The sequence below is a fragment of the Geotrypetes seraphini genome, chromosome 10 (assembly GCF_902459505.1).
Source record: "Geotrypetes seraphini chromosome 10, aGeoSer1.1, whole genome shotgun sequence".
Classification (NCBI taxonomy): Eukaryota; Metazoa; Chordata; class Amphibia; order Gymnophiona; family Dermophiidae; genus Geotrypetes; species Geotrypetes seraphini.
Window position 1 is genome coordinate 75366872 of NC_047093.1, and position 16065 is coordinate 75382936.

A 16065-nucleotide genomic window follows, 5' to 3' on the forward strand; every position below is an offset into this window, starting at 1 on the left:
TCTACACTGATGTACCTACTAGCAAGTAGGCATAGTTTGTGGTGGCATATTAGCCCAAGAAAAAACTGGCTTAATGTACTGATGCCTAAGGGAACGGAATGAGATTTGTATACCACTGTATTGTGGTTAAATATTCAAAGTGGTTACATATATACAGGTACTTATTTTGTACCTGGGGTAATGGAAGATTAAGTGACTTGTCCTGGGTCACAAGGAGAAGCACTGGGATTTGATCCCACAACTGCAGGGTCCTGAGGCATTAGCTCTACTACTAGGCCACACCTCAAAGCCAATATAGGCGCGGCTAGGCACAATTCTATAAATGATGCCTATGGTTGACATGTGGTAGATGTTGTTTTCCTAGGCACCTACCGAGTTAAGTATTATTTATAGAATCTGTCCCTAAGGCCTCCTACATTATTCATAACGCGAATCAGTTATCGTATAGTAATGTAGATGCATTAACTGGTTTATACAGGAATGCCTACTCTCCAATCCTGATATTCCCCCTAAAAAAAAAATAAATAAAAATTGGCATATGGTTAGCGTGTGCACATTCAAAAATTACTGGGTGATGCTATAACACATTCCACATTAGTCCATTCTTTTTGCTGTGCTAGGCGCATGTTAGTGCCCAATACAGCTTTGAAAAAGGGCTCCTAAATTTTGAAACTACATTTTTGTATTATTAATGTAGAACTTGATAGTATAAATTGTGACAGGGGGCTAGATTCACTAACCTCCACTGCGTTCTCGATCCATGGCCGATCCGTGCAGGCCCGACGAATTCCCAAAACAAAAAAATGTAAATGAGGGCGATCGGAGGAACGTCCTCTGACTACATGGATTGCTAGTGTGTGATCCCGCCGCATGCGCAGACCATCTGTAGACCGTCTGAGCTGGGACTTTTAAAAAAAAAACTTTTACTTTACTTTTACTAGCCTAGCGAGCCCGTGGTTTTAACCCGCTTTAAACCTGCAGGTTAAAACCACGGGCTCGCAGTGCAGGGAAGGGCAGGAGACATTCAGGGCGGCAGGCAGGAGAGATTTGGGGCAGAGCAGGGTGGCGATTTGGGGCGGCAGGCAGGAGAGATTCAGGGCAGAGCTGGGCAGCGATTCGGGATGGCAGGCAGGAGAGATTGGGGGCAGAGCACGAGATCGGGGCAGAGAGATAAATATTGTCGGGGCAACAGAGAGCAGGGCGTGCAAGAGAGCAGGGTGGCAATGGAGCTGGTGAGTTGGAAAGGCCATTTGCGACTGGTCCCCAGCAGTCGCTTCTTGTGTTGATCGGCCAGCCCAGTCGGTTTGCAAGATTTTTTTAGTGAATCGGGTTCCTGCCTACTTTGCAAGCCATTCCCCTCATTTGCATGCGCGGATCGGAATTGGATCGGCAGAGAGGTAAGTGAATCGGGCCAGAGTACAATCGTGTTGCAAAGGGGTCGCAAACTGATCGGTACACGATCGGTTTGCTTAGTGAATCTAGCCCAGAGTGCTTAGTTGCTTTTTTTTTTTTTTTTTCTAAAGAGAAGTAAGATTGCATGCAGGAATCAGTCTACATGTATTAATTAATTTGTTTATATGTTAAAACTAACTGTAGCATCTCCCTCCAGGATTTCTTCTTGAACTGATTTTTCTTTTTTAACTAGCGGTGCGTGCAGACCGTATGAGAGGAGGACGAAATAAATTTGGACCCATGTACAAGCGCGATCGTGCCTTAAAGCAACAGAAGAAAGCCCTGATACGTGCCAATGGCTTTAAGTTAGAGACTGTGCCTCAGATGGTGTCCCCTGTGCAAACTGACTACACCCTCTCCTCCAACATCCATGGCATCCATTCTGTGTCTAAGAACTTGCCCCCAAACCCTGCCACCATGACACCTGTAGACTATGACAGAAGTCCATATGGTGCACCATCACTGGGAATGACCATGCCAAACCACGGGGCATTGTCAGGTTACCACTATTCCTCCTTTCCTAATCGCACCATTAAATCTGAGTACCCTGATCATTACACAAATTCACATGAGCCCATACCCAGCTATGCATACTCGGATGCCTATCCAAACAGTCCACCGCCAGATATTCCAGAGGTGATTCTCAAGCTACTGCAGCTAGAACCAGATGAACCTCAGGTGAAAGCACGGATAATAACTTGCTTACAGCAGGAGCAGGGTAAAAATCGGACAGAGAAACTAAACACCTTTGGTCTTATGTGCAAGATGGCGGATCAGACGCTCTTCTCCATAGTGGAATGGGCAAGAAGCTGCATTTTCTTCAAAGAACTGGAGGTAAGGGGTGGGTATAGGCTTTGTTATTTTCAGTGTTACTTTTCTAAAAAGAGAAAAATGTGATTAGAAATTAGGGATAGCAGCTGGATATTTTTCATCTCATGTCAATTCATGTGTGTTTCTGGTAATGTTTATTGTATTCATTTTCCTTTGATCATTTTGTCATCATGGGAGAAAATTGTTGCGTACATGTTCTCTCCAGACAGTGGACTAAATTCTATTTGTGTTGTCTAAAACATTGGCACCCAAAAAATCCACGCTTAGGGCTATTCTATAAACCACATCCAGAGTTAGGTGTAGCTTAGAAAATATGTGTATCACTTGTCCCTATGGCTAATATTTAGGCACATCCATTTACGCCAACTAAAACCTGGCATAAATGTCTGCGCGTAAATTGTGTGTGGATCGGGCGTATTCCATAACAGTGTGCCTAACTTTTATGAGCGCCTATGATCCATCCATGCCCCTTCCCTAACCATGCCTCCTTTCGAGATCCACACACTAGAATTTATGTGCATGCCTAGAATACGCTTAGAAAGTTGTGCATTTAAATTTTAATTAGTGCCAATAATCACTGCTGATTGGATTAATTAAGTTGCCTGCACAAATTAGAATACACACAAATTTGCATGCAAATTTAGTCACAGTTTACAGATTTGAGGGGAGTATGTGTGAAAAGGGCATACTCGTTTCCTGATGCATGCATGGTTTGAGAGGGTGGGCTATTTGGAAAAGAAAGCACTCTCTTTCAAAAGAGTATACTCATTGGCAAATAAAAAGACAGATAATCCCCCTGATATTCAGCCAGCGATGGTCAGCGTTTTTTAAAATGCTGATCGTTACTGACTAAATTATACACTGATATTTAGTGCCCGGTCATGTCTGGGCACAGACCCTGAATATTACTGTATAAATCTGGGTGACCTGGCTGCCCAGAGTTTATGTAGACCTGACTGAATATGGGGCCGGGCCCACATAATTTGTTTTTTTAATAAAAATTTTTGTAAAACCACCCTTACAACTTTCCCAATCATGCCCTCCTCCTGACCATGGCCCCCCCTTGCTCTTTCCCCAGCCTGTGACAACAACCCCTCTGAAGGCCCCTCCACTCCTAGAGGAAGCACTGCGAGCTGCCATGAGAGTTCATGGCAGCCATTTTGAAGAACCGCTGAAAGAGGCTGGAGCAAGGAGGCTGCGCTCCTGCACCCACCGACCCTTACTAAACCACCAGGGACAAAGGTAGCCCCGGGGGTTCCTACCTGGACTTTGGGACGGGTTGATGTTGTGAGCTGGGGGAGGGGTCAGGCAAAGGGGGCAGTGGTCGAGGGAAACATAAGCAGGGTTTGTTTTTTAAAAAAAAATGTTATATGGGTGCCAGCCTGATATTCAGTGCCAGCACCTGCATAGGTATGTGGCCTGATTTAGGACAGCTTTTTGATTTGTCCTAAATTAGACCACTCAGCTAAGCAGGTGCCAGCACTGAAAACTGCTGGCACCCGTATAACCCGGGGCTACTCCCAAGTGCCACCCCCAGAACCACCCTCTATCTGCCAACTTTTTTAGTTGGGTGGTCTGAGGGGATATTAAGCGTCACTAGTTAAGTGCTGCTGAATATCTCCTCTTAGGTGGCAAGAAGCGATTTAAGGGAGCAGGAGAGCTTCACTCTGATTATCTGCCCCAATGTGTGTTTTCTGTTCATTTTTGCTTGTTAATGACATGCAATTATATTATTGGCAATTCCTGTGCCATTGCAAATGATAGCCCATCCTTAGCGTCGGCATCAACTTTCCTTCTGATGGCACTTCCTGGCCATCAGAAGGAAGTATACAAACTAAATAACCAAACCCAAGTGGTTTTTAACAAAAACTCATACTCATGTGTCTAATAATAACCACTTAATAATATACTCTGTATCACACTGAGGCCTCAGATTCGGAGCATACGCGAAGTCCTATCACGGACTAGACGATCAGCGTATTCCAAGCTCCACACTCCAGTCATAGGCCTCCTAACTGCACTAGTTTATTAACTTCTATTATATCAAAACGTCTTTTTTCTTATACTTTTTTTCTTTATTTTCTTTACTTATTTTCAAAACAGCACTACTCTTATAATCTAAAAATTTTCTAAGTGCGTCCTAAAATGTTTATACTATATATATCTTCAAGTGAAATACAAAGCATCTGAATTTTTAACAGGCAGACAGATCACTTATCTTAATTGAAACTTGAATGTTAAAGCCTTAGCCTTCGTCTATCTGGGCATTAAGGCATAGCGTGCTTTTAGACCTGCCAATTTTCTCCTTGAGAAAATTGGCAGGTCTAAAAGCACGCTATGCCTTAATGCCTGTGGCTAGTGGCCCTGACGCAGTGGCGTGTAATTGATTTCCACGAAACGCTGGCCGCATCGGCCCAGATAGACGAAGGCTAAGGCTTTAACATTCAAGTTTCAATTAAGATAAGTGATCTGTCTGCCTATTAAAAATTCAGATGCTTTGTATTTCACTTGAAGATATATATAGTATAAACATTTTAGGACGCACTTAGAAAATTTTTAGATTATAAGAGTAGTGCTGTTTTGAAAATAAGTAAAGAAAATAAAGAAAAAAAGTATAAGAAAAAAGACGTTTTGATATAATAGAAGTTAATAAACTAGTGCAGTTAGGAGGCCTATGACTGGAGTGTGGAGCTTGGAATACGCTGATCGTCTAGTCCGTGATAGGACTTCGCGTATGCTCCGAATCTGAGGCCTCAGTGTGATACAGAGTATATTATTAAGTGGTTATTATTAGACACATGAGTATGAGCATCAGAAGGAAGTGACATCAGAGGGACAGCTGAGGCTGGTGTGAGTAGTATCTAGGAGCTCCTTGCTGCCAGCAAAGATTTTGAAGAAGTATTTTTTTTTTTTTGGGGGGGGGGCACACAGTGGGAAAGAATTACGGGAAGCATACAGCACAGCGATACTGGGTGCCACTGCCCCAGGTGCCTCCCTCTCTCACTACCCTGTCGGGGACTAGGTATGCTCCAAGGACTGGGTTGAGAATGGCTGCTCTAACGCTAAAATATGCCACTGTACATTAGGGTGTAGATTCAAGAAAGAGCGTTAAAAATTAGGCACCAAAAACTATGAGTGCTGAGCACCAATTTCGTAACAGCGAATGCGCGCAAATTTGCCATTACAGAACAGAGTGTAAGTTAGCATGCTCACGCCTAAAGCACGTATGACCACATCAAAACCTGATGCAAATGGTTGCGCCTAAAGTTGGCAATTGGGTGTGTAAGTGATAGTATTCTCTAATTTACACACACACCTGCAAGATGCACCCATGTGCACACCCCATTTGTAGTGGAGTGCTATAATATTAAGGCATTAAAGGGTCAATGTTTAAAGAAATTTAACCAGCTAAAAATGCCTCCTTTCTGGTTAAATTGCCAGTTTGGGGCTAACTGCTAATTTTCGATGACATTTAACTGGTTAGTGTCTCTAAATTTATTTATTATTTTAGATTTATTAACTATCTTTTCATGAAGAGATTCAGCCAAAGTGGTTTACCATTTATTGAATAGTAATAAGTATTTTCCCTATCTGTCCTGACAGGTTCGCAATCTAACTGTGGTACCTGGGGGCAATGGAGGGTTAAGTGACTTGCTCAAACTCACAAGCAGCAGGATGGGATCAAACTCAGAACCTCAGGGTGCCGAGGCAGCAGCTCTAACCACCAGGCTGCCTCCTCCACTCTCATTTCTTCTCCACTCTGAAAACAACCAGTTAGCCCCAAACTGAAAACTGGCTAATTTGGAGGCACTTTAGGAGTGGAACTGGCACTTGGTGAAGTGCCAGTATTCAGCTCTTAAAAGGCTATCTGTTTGCAGTCCTAGGAACAGAAGAATGGGTTCAATAAAAAATCTGGCCCACAAAAATCACTCAACCAGTATAGAAATAAGGGCAAAATACATCATACTCAAAAAATAAACTTGAATCATGCATCAATTGTGATGTCAAATATTTATTATTTAAGAGATTTCAATTCAGTCCCCCCCAAAAAAAATCTGTTTCCAAAAAATTATTTCCACAAGTGACCATCAACTACCCATGCAGGAAGGTCACCTGTGGAAATAATTTTTTGAAAACAGATTTTTGGGGACTGAATTGAAATCTCTTACATGATAAATATTTGACAACCCAATTGATGCATGAATCAAGTTTATTTTTGAATATGATATATTTTGCCCTTATTTCTATACTGGCTGAGCAATCTTTATGGAGTAACTCATAGCTGGGAAAGTGCTTAATATCGCTTTTAACTGGCTATGCACTAGCAAACTCCTCAAAATCAGATATTCAGTGCTGAAGCTTAGACAGGGCTTGGCATTGTATATCTGGAAATAACGGCAAAGGCGATGATCAGCAAAACATTAAGCACTACTGGCTGAATATTGACCTCTTAGTTTTCTAGAATAGCTTCTAAGTGCTGTTACACGTGTACCTACAAATTACTGTCAATTAGCACCAGTTAACACCACAATTAACTTAGGCACTATTCTATAACATATGCACTTGTTGAAAGTTTGGGCATGCAACATTACAGAATGCATAGTTCTAGGTGAATGCATAGCTCTAAGCCAAAAGGGAACGAACAGGCCATTCATGGATTTACTGTATTGTGTGCTAGGGGTTCATTCATTAAATGGGGCAAAACCAGGCCTAGCTCAGCTTGTTCCCCTTAACAGTACACCAGCAGAGTAATACAATTCTACTTTTGAAACTGTATTCTGAGACATGTCAGCGTTTCTCCCCTTGCACTGCTAGGCCTCCAAGAAGTTGCTATGGGAGTATGGCAAGGGTGTTCATGGAAAAAAAAATATTTTGTTAGTTTTTGAACAATTTTCATGCTTCTCCCAATTTTAGGGATTCTTTTGTTCATTCAGATTCAGATTAATAAAATTTAAAATGCTCTGAAACACATTAAAAATGTACGCAAATTGACAGTATATGTGTTGCCAGTAAATTTTAATTAAATTTAATGCTTATTAACAAGAGGCCAGTTAATAAGCATTAAATACATTTTCCATGCACTAACCAATGAATACCCAGGAGCAGTGTTTCTCAGCTTGGTCCTGGAGTACCCCCTAGCCAGTCAGGTTTTCAGGATATCCACACTGAATATGCATAAACTTGATTTGCATCCACTGCCTCCATTATACTATGAAGGTTTTGGGTGTAATGCTGGACCAGGGCCTAACTATGAAAGACCAGGTAGACTCTTTGGTTAGAAAGGGTTTTTTTTTACTCTCTGGAAGCTTTGGTCCATTAGAGCATATTTTGATGCTTTATCATTTAGAATTTTGGTTCAATCCCTTATACTGAGCCAACTTGATTACTGTAATATCGCCTATCTGGCATTTCCCAGAAGAATATGCAGTGATTACAACTGGTGCAAAATGCGGCGGTCAAGCTGATTTTTGGGTTGAAGAAGTTTGACCATGTAACTCCTTCCTACTGACTCCTGCATTGGTTGCCGATGGAGGCACATGTGAAGTTTAAGTTTGGATGGTTTTGCTTTAAGGTACTATTTGGTTTAGCCCCTAAATATATAGCTGACCTTTTCTCTTGCTCAACCAATAGACATAAGAGAAACTCATACTTGAATTTTGTTTCTCCACCAGTTAGAGGATGGAAATTTAAAAGACATCATCAACATCTTTTCTCATATCAGGCAGCATTATGGGGTAAATATCTGGAACAACTACTTATGCTTGCTAATACTTATGGGGAGTTTAGGAGACACTTAAAAACATATCTGTTCCTGAAGTACTTAGGTAGCTGATTTGTACAATCTTTCCCACAATAACTGATCTCAAGAGCTGTTAGTCACTATTTTTTAACTTTGTTAGTTCTACTCAATTTGTAGCATTTTTAATCATTGTAAACCACATAGAACTTCACGGTCCTGTGGTATATATAAACTGTTATTATTATTATATGCAAATTTATTTCATGCATATTCATTGTGGATATCCTGAAAACCTGACTGGCAAGGGGGTACTCCAGGACCGAGTTGAGAAACACTGCCCTAGAGCAGGGGTAGGCAATTCCGGTCCTCGAGAGCCAGAGCCAGGTCAAGTGTTCAGGATATCCACAATAAATATGCATGAGATAGATTTACATCTCAAGGAGGAAGTGCATGCAAATCCATCTCATACATATTCATTGTGGATGTCCTGAAAACCTGACTTGGCTTCGGCTCTCGAGGACCGGAATTGCCCTAGAGCTTCTGCATGACCAAGACTGCCTCTAGTGAGGGCATAATGAGAATGTTTGTGCCCATAGTCCTAAGTGTTAGAGAAAATAAGCTGGAAGACAAGAGTTCTTTTCTCTCTTTCCCTAACTGACTAGTCATTCAGCTAAAAGTTAAGATATCTATAACAGTAAAAAGGAGAGTTTCCACCTGGTAAGCCTGTGGCGTGGGATGAATGAATGTTCCTTCTCAGGACTAGTGGGATGAGTATCCTTTGGGCTGAATCCCACAGTTTAGCTCTGGTTGTGAACTTGATAATGTTTCCTAAATGTTTCTTGTTTATGAAACATCATGTGTTTTGTTCCCTGTCCTACCGTCCTATGAGCAGTTAAAACCAGAGGTTCTCAAATCTAGTCCTTGAGGTCCACAATCCAGCCTGGTTTTCAGGATGTTCATAATGAATATATATGAGATCTATTTGCATTCACTGCTTCTATTATGTGCAAATAGATCTCGTACATAATCATCATGGAAAAATCATGTAAACCACATTGGGTTGAGGACCTCGAAGACTGACTTGGAGGTGTCTGCAACTATATGTGGAAGTAGTGATTTTGAAAATTCCAAACATTGCTGTCCTATTTTATAAATGTGTCCATGGAAGTGCCACCAATTATACAATGAATCCGAATTTTAATCTGGCTTTATTTTGGAGGTGGAAATTAATACTGAAGAGATTTCCTTAATCTCTCATGTAAAGCCCTGCCCAAAATGATAATTTATTTATTATTTATTTATCATATTTTCCATAAACATATCAAGTATCCACTTGTACAGAAAGATGAAGCTAATTAAAGAACAAGACATTTCCAGTTATATATATAACCACAATCAAGAAAAATAAAGCTTAACTCCAGCTCAAGTCCTCAAATCATAGATCCAAGAAGTGTGATCAGCGAGCATGCTAAAAAATAAATCATAGAAAGGAAAACAAGGAATTCAATCAACTGAAGAAAGTGTCCAAATTAAACACTAAGCATTCATGTTGTCCCTGCTTTCAGGCGTGCAGCCGACAAAAAGGTTGTCAGTTGAGTAGGATCAAAGAAAACATATTTTTGCCTTTGATACAATATCACACATTTACATGGGTGACGCAGAAAAAAAGATGCTGCAAGAGCAATAACTCCCGGTTTTAAGATCAAAAATTCACAGCGACGTTTTTGAGTATCTCGTGCCAGATCTGGAAACATTTGTATTCTATATCCCAAGAATTCTTTTAATTTATTTTTAAAGAAAAGTCTCAGCAACCAGTTTTTATCTGGTGCTAAGGCAACTGTAAGAAGTAATGTTGCTGGTGTCGCCATTTCCCTATCTGAATGTTCCAACATCATCAAAATGTTTAGTGGCTGTTAAGAACATAAGAACATAAGAAATGCCTCTACTGGGTCAGACCTGAGGTCCATCGTGCCCAGCAGTCCGCTCATGCGGCGGCCCAACAGGTCCAGGACCTGTGCAGTAATCCTCTATCTATACCCCTCTATTCCCTTTTCCAGCAGAAAGTTGTCCAATTCCCTCTTGAACCCCAGTACCGTACTCTGCCCTATCACGCCCTCTGGAAGCGCATTCCAGGTGTCCACCACACGCTGGGTAAAGAAGAACTTCCTAGCATTCGTTCTGAATCTGTCCCCTTTCAACTTTTCTGAATGCCCTCTTGTTCTTTTATTTTCTGAAAGTGTGAAGAATCTGTCCCTCTGTACTCTCTCTATGCCCTTCATGATCTTGTAAGTCTCTATCATATCTCCTCTAAGTCTTCTCTTCTCCAGGGAAAAAAGTCCCAGTTTTTCCAATCTCTCAGCGTATGAAAGGTTTTCCATCCCTTTTATCAGACGTGTCGCTCTCCTCTGAACCCTCTCGAGTATCTTACCTTCTTAAGGTACGGCGACCATGTTGGTCATCTTGTAATTTTTGTGGTTTTTGGTGTTGTCCTTCTTCTTTTTGTATAGGTAGATAATAAACCTGGGTAAACGGTGGCAACAATTCTTCTGAAATTTCAAATATTTCCATCATATAACGTTTTAACATATCTCTCGGAGGTATTGATGCAACTCTAGGAAAGTTAATTAATCTGAGATTATTGTTACGAGAAATATTGTCTAATGCCTCTAATTCCCTTCTCAGATTTATATTATCTCTCATTAATGTTTCTGTAATCTATTTAGAGGCAACATTTGAATTTTTAAGGTCTTGCACATCAATTTGAAGATTTTTAATATATGTTTCATGAGTATTTAATTTTTGTTCCACTTGACACAATTGTGGCTTAATAGATTTAGCCAGATCCGCCACTAGATCCCAAATAGCAGATAGGGTTACTTCTCGGGGCTTCTCTATTATAGAAAGTTTTTCAGGCTCAGTTTTTACACTCAGTTCAACTGACCTCTCCTCCTGTTGGCGACTCTCCTGTTCGCAGCACGCCCTCTTATTGTTGGAAACCTCAGGCTCCACAGGACTCTCCAAACGGGAATCCAGCTCCAAACTCCCTCCTCTGATGTCCAAAGCCTCCCGGGAGAAGAGCTCACCGCCTTCCGATTGCTCCTCCACCCGCGGGGAGCTGGCAGTCTGAGGAAGAGGGGGAGGTGCTCTAGCGTCAGGGCTCAGCGAGATCTCCAATCCCAGGGAAACCATCTCTGACTCGCTGCCGAGTGTTTCCAATGGGGATACCGACGCTTCCACCGACACTTCCTGCATCCGACGAAGAAGTTTGTCGATGTTGCCGAATTTTGCTGGGCCGGGACACTGCGAGGCTGCAGCGGCGCTTCGGCCTCTTCTTTTTGGCATTGCAATGCAAGAAAAATTGTTCTCATAAACAAATAAGCCAGTGCTCAGTCGAACGTCTATGCCAGGACGCTCAACTAACCGTCCCTTCCCCAAGCTTGGATCAATGATAATTATTTTATAACCTATATGTGCTTTTGAGAAGATGTAGAAGCTGGCATGGATATTTTGTATTCCCTTTGGTAAATGGGGAATATAGTGTAGATTCCAGACTGATCCAAGTCCTATCCAACCTCTTCTCTTTGAAATGTTATGTTAATCACGTTTTCTATTCTGCCTTTACCTATTCAGTTTAAGGTCGGATTACATTACAAGAGACTAGGTTAGTTACCCAGGAAGTTAAAATGCAGAAGTCAGAGAGCAAACATTTAAGAAGGGTTCTACCACAGACCTCATACAACAGAGAAGGCGCTAGAATGGTAGTTTCAGGAGCATAGCCATGGGCGGACCTAGACGGGCCTTGCCTGCAAAGTTTGGACTCCGGCCCATCAACCCAGCAATCACAGGCCACTGGCAGCGGTTTCTACGTGCTGCCACCGGCTGACCTGGAAGCCTTCCCTCTAACATGTTTTCATTATGTGTCAAAGGGAAGCCATGGGCAGTGTGCTGGAACTACTGCCAGTGATCTGAAGAAAAGGTACATAGGTTAGGGGGGTGGGGTGGGAAGGGAGGGAGAGTCTGCTCCATGGGCTGAGGGGAAGGGAGGGAAAGAGAGGGGCTACTGCATAAGCTGGGGTTGGGATAGGAAAGAAGGAGAGATGGCAGCTCACTTTGGGCTCAGGCTTACTCACTTTGGACTCAGGCACGCTCAGAATTGGCTGTATGGCTGTACCACTGGATAGTATCTATATGTCTTTTAACTCGAGTTGCTAATAAAAAAACTTTTGGCGACATTCTGATATTAAAAGTGTAACACCAGAGAAGTCTATGTGAGCAAATGTTATGCTAATTAGTGATTGCCTTCCTACGAGGGTACCATCTGTTGAAAAAGAGGTACATTCAGGTGCACTAGGTATTTCTCTGTCCTCAGAAGGCTCACAGTCTGTTTGTATCTGAGGCAGTGGATGGTTGGAAGTTTTTGGCAGGATAGCGAATCATGACACACTGAAATCAATTTTTATACATATATATGATGTGCAGTATGCATGTAAATGCTGGTATTTCTGTGTGAAAACTGCAAAAATCTATATGTGGCGCCCAAATTGGTGCTGAAAAAAGCACTATTCTATAAGCCATGCTTAAAGCTAGGTGCAGTTTATAGAAGTGCACTTATGCCCAGGAACTGTGGCTAAATTTGGTTGCGTCCATTTGCACTAAGGAAAACATACTGCAAATGTCTGCACCTACATTTAGGCAGGAATGCCCATATTCTATAATTACAGGCATAACTGAAAGTAATGCCCCAGTCTGCCTATGATCTGCTCATTTCCACACACCCTTTTTTGACTTGTGCATAAAATTTAGGTGTAGATCCTATGCCTAAATTTACATGTGTAACTTGTAATTTTAATTAGCACAATCATTGCTTGTTAAGAAGCCAAAGCAAAAACAAAAAACAAACTGCAGACTCCTATGTACCAGATGCAGGCAATGTTTATTATGCCAAATATTTTATGCAGTTGAAAATACCACCTTATAACAAACCAAGGGACCTGACACTCCTTCCTCAGAGGTCCAGCCGTCTGTATGGTATCCTTCTCCACTTAGAGCAGTGGTCTCAAACTCAGACCCTTTGCAGGGCCACATTTTGGATTTGTAGGTTCTTGGAGGGCCTCAGAAAAAAAAATAGTTAATGTCTTATTAAAGAAATGACAATTTTGCATGAGGTAAAACTCTTTATAGTTTATAAATCTTTCTTTTTGGCTAAGTCTTAATAATAATAATATTGTAATTTATAGCTAAAGAGACATATGATCAAGAAACTTTTATTTTACCTTTATGATTATGATAAACATACCGAGGGCCTCAAAATAGTACCTGGCGGGCCGCATGTGGCCCCCGGGCCGCAAGTTTGAGACCACTGACTTAGAGTGTGCGAAGCAAAAATAGTAAAACAAAAGCAAGTCTTCATCCTGAATGCATGTGGTATAATCATTTACTCCAAACCTCCTTCCTAATCTCAATTTTAATTATTTATTTATTTAATGTAAAAACTAAAAACCAACTGAGGGTTTTTAGTCTTTACATTAAATAAATAATTAATTAAAATTGAGATTAAGAAGGAGGTTTGGAGTAAATGATTAAACCACATGCATTCAGGATGAAGACTTGAAATAACATCCAAGTTATAAGACGTCTCTTTACTGAGAACAATGCATTTTTATGATACTTCAACCTCTTAATTGATTCGCTGGGGGGGTGAGCTTTATTGTTAAAATAGGGCATCATTTGAATCATAAAAATAGTGGGTTAATAATAATGATATATTAAGTATAAATGAAAGGAAGACACTGTTGTGTCAGTAAAGTTTCAAAGTAAGTACTATATAAATTATCCATTACACCCCCTTCTTTTTGAACTCCTTCTCTGAACACATCTTGTATCCTTTGAATGCTTAGGTGTGTCATAATTTTATGAGACCTTGTTCAAAAAGTTCCAGGACAGTTTGAATTGTGTGCCAATGGGAAGTTCTTTTGAGATGTGCTAGGCGACATTTATGAAACCTCATAAATAACCTCCTTTTTTCCATTTGTTGATATCCGTTTTCGTCTCCAAGCTACAGCAGTTTTTGTGAAAGTGTTTTTTCGTGATCAGCTATTTTTCATCATGTGCAACTTCAATGAGCAGCACTATAGCATGAAGCTCTGTTTTAAATTGGATAAGACTGCTACATAAACTTATGAAATGTTGAAAGTGACTTATGGGGATCATGTCATGAGCTGTAGAAGGTATTTTGAATGACATTCATGCTTCAAAAGTGGTTGTGAATCAGTGAAAGATGGTTCGCGAACTGGAAGACAATCAACATCAACTGATGATGATCATGTTGATCAAGTGAGGGTTCTTGTGTGCGCTAATCGGTGATTAACTATTAGAGAATTGGCAGTGGAATGCAACATCTCCATTGGTTCATGCCACAACATTCTAACAGAGAAGTTGGAGATGTCTTGCTTTGTGGCAGAGTTTGTTTCACAATTGATGACTGACGACCAGAAGAACAACCTCAAAAAATGTGATGACAGTTCTTCCCCAGCCACGTTACTCTCCTGACTTGGCCCCTGCTGACTTTTTCTTGTTTTCTAAACTTAAATCCACGCTGAAAGGAAAATGATTCGACACCATTGAAAATATAAAGCAAAATTAGGTGCAGCAACTTCTGGCAATTCCTGAAGTTGCACTTAAGGACTGTTTCCAGAATTGGAAACGACGTTGGTAAAAGTATATACATAAGGAAGGGAGTATTTTGAAAGGGACCCAGTGGAATAAGTTGTAAGATTGTTTAATAAATTTTTTATAAAATCAGTCCTGGAACTTTTTGAAAAGATCTCGTATAAATCAGTATTTTACATGCCAAAAAGGTTTGTAAAATGACCTCCAACAAGTGGATATTGCACCCTATTTAGAAAAGTGGATTTAGTTCAGCTTCTCTGTGTTTAGGACAAGTTGAAGGGTTTGAAATCTTGTGCATAAGTAACTTAAGGATCTTATGCCACATTGCAGCTGGGAATGGATATATGCCTAACCATCTTTATCATAAGAACATAAGAATAGCCTTACTGGGTCAGACCAATAATAATAATAATAATTTTTATTCTTGTATACCGCCCATCCATAAAAGTTCTGGGTGGTTCACAAAGAAGAAGAACTGTACAATCAGTGAAATATACATACGTTCAGAAAAAAACATAATAAAAATATACGGTTAAGAACAAAGTTATGTAACAAACTTATCAAACAAGTGTGTTTTAAAAAACTTTCAAAAAAATTATTAGAATACATTTGAAAGATCAAGGGGCTTAACCAAGAGTTTATATTTCCTAATTAAAAGGCAAATGTCTTAAAAATCTCTTATAATGACAAGACTGAACATAATAAACATAACATTATTATGAGTATTTTTTAATGATCTATAAAAATTGAATTCAGAGGATAGGTATCCCGGAGCCAAACCAAAAAGAGCTTTAAAGCAAAGACAGCCTAATTTAAAAAGGATGTGTGCCTCGAAAGGTAACCATTGCAATTGCCGATAAAAAAGACTGATGTGGTCATATTTCTTTAGGCCAAAAATCAGGCGCACCACCGTATTCTGTATTAAGCGAATGCGTTTTGAGTTTTTCTTATAGGATGCCAAATAAATAATATTACAGTAGTCGAGAACAGACAGAATTAAAGACCGTGCCAGAAGTCTAAAAGAGGCAAAATCAAAATATCTTTTAATAGTTCGAAGCTTCCAGAGGATCAGAAAACATTTCTTAACCATAAAATCCATATGCTCTTCAAACATTAAGTGACGATCTAATATAATCCCCAAAATCCATAACCCCCATCTAACCCAGTATCCTGTCTTCACAGTGACCAATCCAGGTCACAAGTATGTGTCAAAAACCCAAATAGTAGAAACATTCCATACTACCAATCCCAAGGCAAGCAGTGGCTTCCCCTATGTCTCTCTCAATAGCAGACTATGAACTTTTCCTCAAGGAACTTTGTCCAAACCTTTTTAAAACCAGCTATGTTAACCACTCTTACCACATCCAAAAGGG

General features: G+C 40.4%; 1 protein-coding gene across 4 annotated transcripts in view; it reads left to right on the forward strand.

Moving 5' to 3' along the window:
• NR5A1 (nuclear receptor subfamily 5 group A member 1) overlaps window positions 1-16065 on the forward strand; it is a 225252-nt gene that overhangs the window by 90956 nt on the left and 118231 nt on the right. For 3 of the 4 annotated variants that reach the window (XM_033961132.1, XM_033961134.1, XM_033961131.1), the window contains exon 4: window positions 1646-2286. In XM_033961132.1, the coding sequence (XP_033817023.1) occupies window positions 1646-2286 (641 nt within the window). Of the gene's footprint in view, window positions 1-1645; window positions 2287-3361; window positions 3526-10997; window positions 11111-16065 lie in introns of those variants that run through there. The other variant, XM_033961133.1, reaches the window with a different exon arrangement.